The following is a 12,472-nucleotide window of genomic DNA, read 5'->3' as shown; positions in this document are numbered from 1 at the left end:
AAACTAGGGGCCAACGTCGGTTGGCGGTTTAGTGTGGCGTTCGCAGTGGATCAATATCGATCGCAGTCGAGTAGCCGTTTCGGGGTTGGGCAGTGCAGTGCAAAATCGAACAGATTTCGGCGTGCAAGTGCAAGTGCCAATTAGTTGCAGAACATCATCCATCCCAGAGGTGTCGTCCTTGATTTGTAACGCAAAAAAAAAAGCGAAACATGGCGGCACAGTCGGGATGTTATGAATCCGTGACGGATTTTTATGCCAATACGGACGTTTTTCTTACCGGTGGAACAGGGTTTCTGGGGAAGGTGTTGATCGAGAAGCTGCTACGCTCCTGTCCAGACATTGGACGCATCTTTGTGCTGATGCGGAACAAGCGCGGCAAATCGATCGAGACACGCGTCACCGAACTCGTCAGTTGTCCTGTGAGTGTGTGTGTGTGTGTGGGTGGGTTACTATGAGTTCCGTGTGTAGTGTTTACTAATTTACGGGTTCGATCCGTTCTTTCCAATCTTCACACGTACAGCTGTTTGATCGGTTAAGGGAGGAAAACAAAGGGGCCTTAAATAAGGTCGTTCCCATTTTCGGAGATATTACACAGCTACGCCTGGGCATGTACGAGGAGGACATCCAGCGACTTAACAATGTGTCAGTAGCGTTTCATTTGGCCGCTAGTGTCAGATTCGATGATCCGTTAAAAGATGCTATCAAAACGAACATCTGCTCGACACAGGAGCTGTTTGAGATACTCAAATCTACAGCCACCAATCTGCGGGCCGTTGTACACGTTTCTACCGCGTACAGCAATCCGGAAAATCGTTACGTCGAGGAAAAGGTATTAAAGCAGCTCGGCCAGTTTTGTTAGCCATTTACTCACATGCTTATCGTGTGCTCTTGTCTCCGGTGGTTTTGGTTTAGCTCTACCCGCCAAAGTACGATTGGAAAAAACTCGTCCAAGCCGTCGATCGTTACGAGCCGGAAACACTGGATGCACTGATGCAAAAGTAAGTTCGCAGCAGCGTCATTTGACATGGATCCGTTGCACTCATCTAGCTTTGCTTTGATCAACTTGCCTCTTGCAGACTTTCACACGACTCACCAAACACGTACACATACACCAAAGGACTAGCGGAACAAGTATGCAACGATTACAGCAACGAGCTGCCGTTGGCCATCGTTCGTCCTTCGGTCGTGTTGTTTACTATTCAGGAGCCGATGAGCGGATGGGTGGATAATTTTAACGGGCCCACGGGAATGCTGGTCAGTGCCGGGATGGGCATTACGAGGACGGCCTACCTGCAACCGAGAAATCGTATCAACATCATCCCGGTGGACGTTGTCGTTAAGACTATCATCTTGGCCGCTTGGAAACGGGGCACCATTGAACGTACCTACGGTCCTAACCATCTGCCCATTTACAACAGTGCCGTGTCGTACGAACAGTCGTTGGAATACCAGGAAATGCTGGATCGCGGCAAAGAGTACCTTTATGCGGTGCCCTTCAGTCGTATGATCTGGGTGCCTCGGGGATATCCAACGGATTGGAAAGCTTTGTACTACTTCAATGTAAGAAAGCCGACAGCAGCTCAGTAAGTGTCTTTGTTGTCTTAAACCTGACTTGTTTTCGTTACAGCTAATTTTAACCATGCTTCTGCCATCATTTCTGTTGGATCTCCTCATCAGAATGTTAGGACACAAACCATTGTAAGTGTACATTTTACTTCAAAAAAACTGCTCAATTTTAGGATAAAAAACTTCCACTCATCTCTTTCTCGTTCTTTTTCACTCAATAGTTTAATGAAATTACAGTGCAGAATTTATAGTTCCGAAGTCTCGCTACGTTACTTTGTCAGGCATGAGTGGGAATTCGTGACAAAGCAGACAGATAATTTAATCGATTTACTAGACGAGAAAGATCGGTAAGTGCACTCGGACTGCCAACAGGCGGTGCTAGTTTTGAATGCAAATTCTGCTCCAGAATTGTTCGCTATTGCATTTGCTATTAACATTCCACTGACATTGACATTGACTTGCATTGATAGGAGCACCTTCGGATGGTACATGCCGAGGAAACTGACTGGCAAATATCTCGAGAACGCGTACATCACCATCAGACGCTACCTGATGAAGGATCCGGACGAGACGATTCCGTATGCCAAACGAAAGCTAGCACGTATGGTACTCGTCGATCGTATCATTCAGATTATCGCTTGCTGCTTAACGCTGGTGGCCATTTGTAGGGCAATGTTTGCTGGAAGTTTGTAGTGCTGCAATAAACATTACGAGTTGTTCCGGTTTTCGTTGTAAATTTTGGGGTCTAACTTCATTCCGAATGTAATGGTACGGCACGCTGATGGAATGCCGTGTTCATAATGTTAAAAAAGGTAAAAAAGAAACGTACCTGCTTGTCTTGCTGCAGTGTCAACGTTCGAATTCCTCTGCCTTTCCAAGCGGACGCGTGACGACTCCCACAGAAGGGATGAAATAACTCAAGGTTTCCGGGCCTTAAGCTGCAAGGGCAATGGCATGCTTTGTTTATTGCCTTGTCCTAGGTCGCGAATTGCACCATCGTCCGTCTGCAAGCGGTCCTATTCTTCACCTTGATGGCATGAAGATTATACGACAAACAAAATCCTTTCACCATTCACCTTCAATTTGGTCTGCAAGTTCCTGCGATGCAATCGGTACTGCGTTGCGAGTACAGTGCAATTGCTTTATTTGTTGTTTTGATGTGGAACGATGGGCGCCGCCGGACCCGTGGGGAAAAGGGATCGCGACTTCATAATCTTTAACGGCTCTGGTATTATTTGCCGGTTCTGGGAACAATGGTTGATAAATTTATTTGTTTTGTCTCTAGCGTTTCAGTGGAATCATCATGTTGCTATTACTACTGATGAATTATACTGAATTATCCTTCTGATTACACTGAAAGCATTTATTGCATTATTTTTATTTTATTTTTTTTATTTTTAATTAGTTATGACAGTCCAGTGCCGCATTGTCAATATCGCTTGTGTTGAAATTTTTTTATAATCATATTGATAAGGCATTTCCTCCTTATTCTTTGCCTTATCCCGGGCATACTCGGTTAATATTGCATTAAAATATTAATAGTAAAATATTTTCTATGAATGTTGGCCAAAAATCATTATAAACTCTTGATTCATGTCATTCCAAATTGTAGACAAAAAAATGATGTTTTCATTCGATTTTGAGATTTTCTTAACTAGCGCATTTTTCGAAAGAATTCTTTTTAATATGAACTGGGTTGACAAATTGGTAGTCGCACCAGTCTTTCACACTTTCACCAGTCTTTCGTCACACGGCAGGACCGGAGTTCAAATTCCATCCGGACCGTTCGCTCGTAGTGACGACTGACCATGAAACTACATGGTGTCAAAAAGTCGCGCAAGCCATCCTATAGTCGTAAAGGCAAGAAAAAGCAGTAATAATAGGTAGGATATTGAATGTCGTGTAGAGTCCGAATTCCGGACTATTTCCCGAACGCAGAACTGATTCTCCATCTGCAGAACTGGTAACATTGGTGTGATGTCAAAACTGGAAAAGAAGCCAACCGTTATAAACGTTTTAACTTCCAAATGAACTGATATTTTTAAAAGATTCCGTACATGTATTCGAATAATTACTTGTTGGACATGCATTATTCGTTTTCGAACTTATGTGGCAAACAAATCCAACGGCTGATTGAATGACTGATTTAAAAAAAAATGCCTGGTACTAGAACCCAGCACTAGATGGCGCTACATTTCTTTTTCAAATAAATCGTACTTGTTTGTATGAGCAACGCCTTTACAGGGTATATATAGTAAGTTACTGCTAAACGAGAAAAACTTTCGTGAATACTGCACTTGAGTCTGTTGGCATGCATCCTATGCTAAGTCTATTTTACATGAAAAATTCTCTATAGTTTATTCTGTGAAATATTAAAACTGAATATTCAAATTCGAACAGGTAGTCAAAGGCACTCACAAACATTCCACATCCGCAATAATTTTGTATTAGTATAAACCACTTGTTGTATACAGTAAAGAGGCACATGTAATCTCAGCCCTACATTCGTAGGATTACAGTAAAAGTTTTTTCAAAGGCACAAATATTCAACTTTTAGATCTGACGGCAACATTTCAAATAAATTAGTTTAAACTGAATGACTCGCTTTATACGGATTTGTGATATATTTCACTAAAGCTACAAGAAGTTTTTTTTAAGCGAGTTGTACTCTCGTTTACTCTATGAGTGTCAGATGTATTTGTGGTTCGTCTTAAATGCTGTGCAACCCGTTTACAATAAAAGAAGGAAATAAATGTCTCGTTGCTGGCATTAGGCCAACCTTCTTATTTGTCTTCATGTAGGAAATGTTTCCCTTGGCTTTACGTCATTCCTGCATTATAAATAAGCACCGGTTGGATGGAGAACATGTGTAAAAACGTCACTGGTACAAAACATAATGCACAAACCGGGAACAGATTTTATCCCAGCCGAAATGCTTGGTGAGATTTCAACTAATGATGTTATCGTTTTATCGTGGGCTGTACTGGAACATTGCAGCTTTAGACATCTATTCCATGTCGTTTCCAACTTTACAAATTGACCGCCTGCCCAAGTCGCTTGTGCGTAAGTTCTGCGTGAGGCAACGTGTTACGCACGGTCGTGAGGTTTTGTGGGTTCGCGTAAATATCTGCGGTAAGCTCCTCGACCGAGATTTCTTTGTCCGCCTTGGCCAGTTTAGTTGCCGTGTCCACCTCACCCCGAATCTTGCCTTCAATCTCCTTCAGCTCTTCCACCGTGGCCAGCTCGGTGGTCAAAATCTTTTCGCGTAGCGAAGTGATTGGATCCCTCGTTTGTCTTACTTCAGCAATTTCGTCGCGCGATCGGTAGCTTGTGCCAGGATCGGACATCGAATGTCCCGAGTAACGATACGTGGCCGTTTCCATTAGAATAGGGCCCTTGCCGGAGGAAGTATGCTCTAGGGCAAAGCGGGTGGCTTCACGAACGGCCAAAACATCCATACCATCGACCCAAATACCGGGAACAAAGTCTCCTCGTGTGTAGTAGTTGGTGTTGGCTGAGGCACGCTCAACACTGGTACCCATTCCGTAGCCGTTGTTTTCGCAGACGAAAATGCAAGGCGTGTTCCACAGTTTAGCCATATTGTAAACCTCAAACAGTTGGCCTTGGTTGGCAGCACCGTCACCGTACAGCGCGATACATGCTCCCTTGGTTCCGTTGTACTTGGCCGCGAACCCGATTCCTACGCCAAGTGGTACCTGAGCTCCTACAATGCCGTTGCCGCCGTAGAAGTTTTTACCGTACATGTGCATACTACCACCCTTGCCACGAGCACAGCCACTGCTTCGGCCAGTTAGTTCCGATAGAACGGCCTGTGGGGACACACCCATCAGATACGTCCATCCGTGGCAACGGTATGCGGTGATGCAGGAATCTTCCGGTCGCATGGCGGCACGCATTCCAACAGCACACGCCTCTTGGCCAGAGTACAGATGACAGAAGCCTCTGATCACCTTTTCCTTGTACAGATTTCCGGCAGCCGTTTCCATGCGTCTTATCATGTACATCTGGCCGTAGTATTTTAGCGCATCCTCCTTGGTGAGAGTCACCTTAGTCGATGGACCTTCTTCAAGGTTATGCAGCTTGAAAGCCTGATACGTCGATAAGGTTGGATAGGGCACCATGCATGGAATACACGTACACACGGATAAAAACAACGGAAATATGTTAAATACAGTCATTAACGTTTACAGATTTTTTTTTGTTAATATATTCTATCTAATTGAAACCCATTTTATGACGTCACAATCACAGGATTGTATGATTGCGGTTAGTTTATAATGGAAGGTACAATAAACTATTGCACGTAAACATAAAAAGTGCATAACACGTTTATAATCTAGGAATGCAGTTTATACGCGTTACTAAACACCGCAGTATTCCGTGATGCGGTCACATCGCAGCTGATAACGAACGACCTTGATAGGTTAACATGACCGGTACAAGAACACGCGAACGGTAACGGTAGTAGGTGATTTCGTTAATGAATGAACTAGCAAGATCTATTAGTTTTTAGCAACTATACACTGAACAAGGATACTTACCCGAGTCTCAAACGTAGCTTCGGAAGCAAATCCATTTTGCTGCTGGCTTGAAAGAGGTTTCTACAAAGAAATAATAAAGAAAAGAAAGAAGTGATTGTACGTGTATGTAAATTCCACAATTTAATATGTTAGACAGCTTTTACAAACACGCTTTTATCAGTTAAACGATTCTAACCACTTCATTTTCAACCCCACTGGATCGATTCGGGTTCCTCGGTTTGATCGCTTCCGTAGCAGCGGCAGCCGCTTTACTTGACCGGAAGATTGTGTTCACCCATTTAGAGATTCCCATATTGACGCGTGGAACGCTTATCGATCGGGATTTACTTCGTTCGTGGTCCTTTGCACCATTAACACCACAGAACCATGGATATTACTTCTTGTTCTTGTTCACTTTTGCATATCCTTTCGATGGTTCATTATGCAATCACTTAGCGCAAGACACGAAGGAGGTGGAGGAGAATGATATCACGGAGTTGTTGGCAGATATTGAGCAAACAGCAACACTTCCAGCGCAGGTGAATCGAACGTTCCGCCACTAAAACTGTGGCACGCTACATTTTTCGTTAGTTTTCACCGGTATTACTCACCAATTTGCCAAACAAACTACGCTGGCCAATCGATTTTGCTACGTTTGAGAGCATATTTTAGCGGTGAAAATGTTATGAATGATTTTCGCAACAATAAAAATACACAACGGGAAAGACTTTGACGTTTTGCTACTCACTTTGACAGTGGGGACCGGATTGTCAACGGTGGCTGACAGCGGTACGTGCATGGCGGGTAAATATAATTTAAATTTAATCGTTGATGATTTCGGATTTTTTGTTATCGTTTTTTGCAAACAAGTTTTAGTGGTAATTTCACTAAAAATAAAATAGACAAGAGGTAATAAGACTTAGAAAATAAAGTGACTGTCAATTATATAATAAATTACGCAACAGGTAATTGTACAATGAATTATACAACATGAGATTGTAAATCCAATTTTCAACATGTGGAACATTACGGAAACTCGTTCCTCTCGTTCCTATTAGTCTCTTTTTCAGATACTAATGAAATTATGGCTCAACCGCATTAGATCATAAAATAAGACCATTCATCAATTTTAAATTTCAAACAAAACACTCTTTATAGTTTTGGGCAATCCTTCTCTACATTTTTCAAATCCAGGACTTGTTAGGTATGCTCCAACTCAGCAAATCAGCTTTTTTATTCCGATAGAATGCGCAGGCCGGTATTGCTTACAACTAATTTACACATAAAACTTGTTTTACATTGGTTGGGGCACATTTCCTCTTCCGAATCTTAAAAGGGCGCCGTGCTCGGTAGACTGAGCGTTTTAAAAAGTGGACTTAAAAGATGTCTATATTTTTGGCGGTTATTGTATGCATATCGTTGCAAATCCATTCAACAGAGAACTGTGTAGGGACCAAAGCAGTAACTGCACCAGTCTTTACACGATAGGACAGGATATCGAATCCCGTCCGAACCGATTCCCTGTACATACGGCTGACTATCGAGATGCTAGTGAAACACAGTCAAGGCTAGACAAACTAGTAAAAGCCGTCGAAAATTTTACAAGGTTGTTAGAGCAAAGAAAGAAAAATCCAAGAAGTAAAATCACTACGCGCTTTCACGAATGCTTAAGATACTAAAAGCAAATTTGTTTCTCTTTATTTAATTAAAATCATTTTAATACTTTGGGAAAAACATTTAATCGTATACTGTTTGTTTGCGGAGATTTCGGATGGTAATTTGCTGCGTTATAGTTACCAAGTGGGGTCGTCGTGTTTAGTGAGGAAAGTGGAAGAGGGATTTATTATCTAAATTTGCCCTATTTATAATTTTCTAAGTGTCACTCATGCCATTGACACTCATTCTCTACTCACTTAAGTGAACTCACTACTCACTTGACGAATTGCTGTTCGTCACATTTCTGCCTCACCGTTGTGCGTGAACATATTCCCTCCCAAAGACGAAATGTCATCGAAAAACGTAAACAAATAAATGTGCTAGTGCATGTGACGAAAAATTAGTAGCAAATTACTGTGATGAAAAATTTTGTAAAGTATTCCGCTGTGCTACGAGCGTGAGCTGAAAGTCCCCGTGATGTGACCAACAGGGGCTGTGTTGGGCTCGAGCATGAACCAGTCTTCAAGGTAGTATGCAAAACAAGAGCAGCGCTTTTATCCTTGTCCTTTTCTTGTTGACGACACCCGAATACCCAATATTGCCAGCATCGATCATCTACCGAACCATCGGGATCCTCAGGAAATGTATACAATTTTATGTTTAAATGGAGTAAGGGCACATACCATTTACTGATAAAGTCAAAATAGTTCGTAACAGTTCTTCGACTGTTGTAGATAAGCTGGGACATAGGATCATCCAAATTGGTCATCAGCAAACGGACAGCGGAATCGTTTGTGGTTTTCAATCCAATGACGAGCTCGAAGCGCAACAGAAGATGCGGATGAGGCTGCAACTCGGCAGTGAGCTCGTCGCTTACAGGAGAGCCTTTCGTAAGAATACGTGGCAGCACATCAGTTTCCAGTTTTCCATTGAAGCATGCAGGGGTATTCTTCATGTCGAGTAGATCAGGTGGCGGATGATGTGATCTACATTCTACCAAACATCACAGCAGTTCACAGCTGCGTTTGTTGCAGTGGAACTAGTGTTGTGTGTGCAGGACAGTTTTTCGCGTTTTAAACTTCCAGCCTCGCAATTTGGTGCTTGCGTTCGTAGACGCGTATCTAGCCTGACGCACAGAGGTCAATATCCTTGGCTGAGTTAGGTCCTGAGCTTGTGACGTCACACAACTTGTAAACACCAATGGAGGCGCATGAGTGCCGGTGTTGGTTTGCGCCCTCAGCCCTTAGCATAAACGTTGTTTTGCCAGCAGCTGAGCTTCTAGGCGAATCAATCGAGTTCCGATGCATTCCAAGTGCATTGTGAACAGTGTATCTACGTGATGCTGTGTGTTTCGCCAAACAATGCACAAAAAACGAAATTACACAGGCGAGAAACGGGTAACACAGGCAATAAAACAGCGAAACAATCGAAGCTCGCTATTTAAACTAGAAGTTCGAACTATCCTGGTCACGGCACTAATGTTTGTTCGCGGAGGTTTCGGATGGTAATTCGCTGCGTTATAGTTACCAAGTGTAGTCGTCGTGTTTAGTGTTGAAAGTGCAAGAGGGATTTATTATCTAAATTTACCCTATTTATAATTTTCTTAGTGTCATTCATGCCAGTGACACTTATTCACTACTCACTTGAGTGAACTCACTACTCACTTGACGAATTGCTCTTCTTCAAGTTTCTGTCTCATCGTTGTGCGTGAACATATACAATAGTAAACTTTACAAGATGCTTCTATTTCCTTCAATATGTTCAATATCTTTCGATTCTCCATACATTCCCTGCGTATCATTCGTATACCTTAGACGTTTTTAATCCTTCCATTTGGGGAATGCTCATGCTTACGATGCTTTCGACCCAATGAAAAATGTCCCGTGATTTACGGAAAGGTTAATGTTACATTTTCAAATGTGCATTGTGGAGCTTTCTAGTAAAAAATATTGCCGAAAAGTATATGACGGATAACTTCGAAATTACTGCCACGCGAATCCACGGTGTTCATATCTTCCATTTATTTTTATACAATGTTCCACCCACCACAAAGCCTCGCTTTGCTAAATTTGCTTGACGAATGAATGCTGAGACAAGTGGATCGACATTATGCTAACCAAACAGCCCAAACATGTACCTTCTAGGTTTCGGGATACGCTTTTCTTCATCGACCAAATATCGGGACTCCATGCTACGAAACCAATTACTGTTGGCGTACAGTTTGTCCTTGAAGGATTCTGCAATTGAAGCATAGTCAAATAAAAACGGTTCCATCCTACCTCCACCCCGATGGAGGCAATTAGCTTACCGTGAAGTTCCTGGAACGTTCCGGCAGTGCCACCATACTCATTTGGAAGGCTCTCAACAGGTACGACTTTTCGAAGCGTATCGATGTCTACATGCATATTGATCATCTCCTGCACATCTTTGCGCAAAAATGGGCGCATAAGAAACATGATTCGATTCATAAACGGTACCACGTTTACGAAGTGAATTTGCTTGAGTCGAATTGGCAATGCTTCCTGCACGTAAAACATGTGTTTCTTTGACGCTCCCATGTTCAGCTTGGTCATGTGGCCCAGATGCATCCCCTGCATATCCGTTAGCATAATGTGCCCGTTTGCATTGCCTTCCAGCTTTACCCACAGATCGAGACACATGGTCATGCTGGGAAACGAAACGTTTTTGGGAAACGGGAAGGAACCCATTAGCAAACCTGTGAATGCTTTATACGGTTACAACAGTTGGAATACAAACAGCTTTAGAATCTGCGGGTGATTGAATTCGGAAGCGTCGGTGATGAGCAAGCGTGTGTACACCATTTTATAGCCTTCCTTCGTTTCACCTGGCAGCGTGGTAAACATCCTGTAGGAATGTAGATATTCAATGATGTATTTAGATAGGAAGTGAAAACTTCAGAATAGATCAAGCTTGGTAGATTTACAGTAAGACATTGTGCAACAACCATTTATCGAAGATATCGCTGTTAAACGAGCATTATTATCCAGTTTGTTGAAGGCATTTTAACAAATTTCCATTCCACGTATATTACGCTTGCATAAAAAAATTTGCCCTCACTCCCTCAGGTCACGGACGAATGTGGTAGATGGTGCTTTGTTGTACCCATTAAATATTTCTAACCTTAACCGTCGACCTTGCGAGACAATTAGGGTCTAGTTAAGGAGGAGTGGCATTTCGTACATCCCACACACGTGGGTAGTTCTGCCAGTATGAAGATTCTATCCATGGTACAGCCACAGTTACTAAAGACTTCGTAACGGATATAACGGTTTTAAACAATCGCTTATAGAAGGCTAGAGTATGGCAAGATATGGTTATAAGGTATTGGAAATCAAACAGCCCCAAACCGACCAAGCAAACAGCGGATTGTCACATCAAATGTTGCCTCCACACGTTGTTGAACCGCTTCGCTTATGTTTACTTTAACACACCCTTACGATAGTGTACGTGAGATCTTAGAAATCAAGCACATTGTTCGATAACGCTGTAGCAATTATTGTGCTTGATGTTCAAGCATTCACCAGCACCAGCACCACTATACACGCAGATTGCAAGATTGGCGTGATACAATATTTACACGGCAGACCCGCGGAAAGCATAACTGCGCGTTTTTGCGTACAATCGCGGCAAAACGCTGCAAAACGAAAGCTAAAAAGACACGTCGCCCATGGAATGTGAGCGTGGCACTTAAATAATTACACTATCGCTATATAATATTCACATGATTCTGAGTGCCGTTTGTAGCGCATCGTTAAACACGTCCCGGTCTGTAAAACATTCCCGATGGCTCGTCCGCAGCGTGTAATAGTTCTCGATAGTGCGCTGGGTCGCTTCTTCGTTGCCATAGTTGGCATGCAGAAATAGAGCTATTTCGTGATCTGCTAAAATGTAAGAAAACGAGCTTGTTAATCGTTGAAAATTTTGTTCTTTTAAACCAAATACCTCTTGGAACTTAGCGTTAGCTTACCTTGAAGTTGTGGTAGATGCTCTTGGGTGGACAACCACTGTTTGATCTTTTCGATGCTCTCCCGATCGACCGAAGGCCACCGCGCTAGCTCATTATTTCCCCCACTGTCCATTGCGTGTGTGGCGCGAACGCGAGATTTACGATCTGTTTCCAGCGACGGCTTAATGTAATATGCTGAACAAATGCTATACAATGATCCGATGACCACGGCATCGACGTCATCATCTGTAGTAGTGCGATGAGATGGCAAGATTGATGGCGAAGGCGCATACTATGAGTACACTTGTGCTCGAAGCGTTGGCTTATCGCTGCCGGTTGGAGCATTGTTTCTGCTGGGAATGGGATGATTGTTGAATTTATCGGTCACAGTACGCTTCGATGCGTTGGGGACACGACTGATCGAAGCTAACCATTAGGCGGTTGGAATGCGTTATTATCAGACGATGATACGATTCATTCTGACTCTCTAGGATAGGTGCTCGGATGTTAAGAATTAAGATTAGTCAATGATTTACATTCTTTTACAAGCTATCGTACAGCTTCACTTTCAAGCTAAGGATATTCCAATAAACCCCATGCTGTTCTTCTGAAATCAGTATATCCTCTACTCTTCTAGTCCTCCGAAGCGTTGTGCAACGGTAAAGGTTTTATTGTAGATTTATGATTCCAAAACGTCACTATGCGTCTCAAATGCACGTAACCCCAATGCTGCTTAGCTGCT

General features: G+C 42.8%; 3 protein-coding genes across 4 annotated transcripts; 1 reads left to right on the top strand and 2 right to left on the bottom strand.

Moving 5' to 3' along the window:
* The first annotated feature begins 204 nt into the window (after nucleotides 1-204).
* On the top strand, nucleotides 205-2,305 carry LOC126562098 (putative fatty acyl-CoA reductase CG5065). The gene is made up of 7 exons (XM_050218517.1): nucleotides 205-419; nucleotides 521-829; nucleotides 913-998; nucleotides 1,077-1,560; nucleotides 1,628-1,698; nucleotides 1,788-1,913; nucleotides 2,037-2,305. Exons 1-7 carry the CDS (start codon nucleotides 210-212, stop codon nucleotides 2,257-2,259), a joined length of 1,509 nt encoding a protein of 502 aa, XP_050074474.1. The 5' UTR covers nucleotides 205-209; the 3' UTR covers nucleotides 2,260-2,305.
* Nucleotides 2,306-4,595: 2,290 nt separating this feature from the next.
* LOC126562347 (probable pyruvate dehydrogenase E1 component subunit alpha, mitochondrial) lies at nucleotides 4,596-6,831 on the bottom strand. Of its 2 annotated transcripts, none has more exons than XM_050218822.1 (3): nucleotides 6,719-6,831; nucleotides 6,129-6,188; nucleotides 4,596-5,675 (listed from the first exon to the last, which is right to left on the bottom strand). In XM_050218822.1, the coding sequence occupies exons 1-3, from the start codon at nucleotides 6,770-6,772 to the stop codon at nucleotides 4,596-4,598; spliced, it is 1,194 nt and encodes a 397-aa protein (XP_050074779.1). In that variant the 5' UTR covers nucleotides 6,773-6,831. The 2 variants fall into 2 exon arrangements, with proteins under 2 accessions (XP_050074779.1, XP_050074778.1); XM_050218821.1 differs by lacking the exon at nucleotides 6,719-6,831 and adding an exon at nucleotides 6,304-6,449.
* Nucleotides 6,832-9,873: 3,042 nt separating this feature from the next.
* LOC126562747 (alpha-tocopherol transfer protein-like) lies at nucleotides 9,874-11,870 on the bottom strand. The gene is made up of 5 exons (XM_050219323.1): nucleotides 11,752-11,870; nucleotides 11,506-11,662; nucleotides 10,521-10,628; nucleotides 10,072-10,430; nucleotides 9,874-10,000 (listed from the first exon to the last, which is right to left on the bottom strand). Exons 1-5 carry the CDS (start codon nucleotides 11,861-11,863, stop codon nucleotides 9,876-9,878), a joined length of 861 nt encoding a protein of 286 aa, XP_050075280.1. The 5' UTR covers nucleotides 11,864-11,870; the 3' UTR covers nucleotides 9,874-9,875.
* Between the last annotated feature and the right edge of the window lie 602 nt (nucleotides 11,871-12,472).

The sequence above is a fragment of the Anopheles maculipalpis genome, chromosome 3RL, assembly GCF_943734695.1.
Source record: "Anopheles maculipalpis chromosome 3RL, idAnoMacuDA_375_x, whole genome shotgun sequence".
NCBI lineage: Eukaryota > Metazoa > Arthropoda > Insecta > Diptera > Culicidae > Anopheles > Anopheles maculipalpis.
Note: the sequence above shows the minus strand (reverse complement) of the source record. Positions and strands in the feature narration are given on the sequence as shown.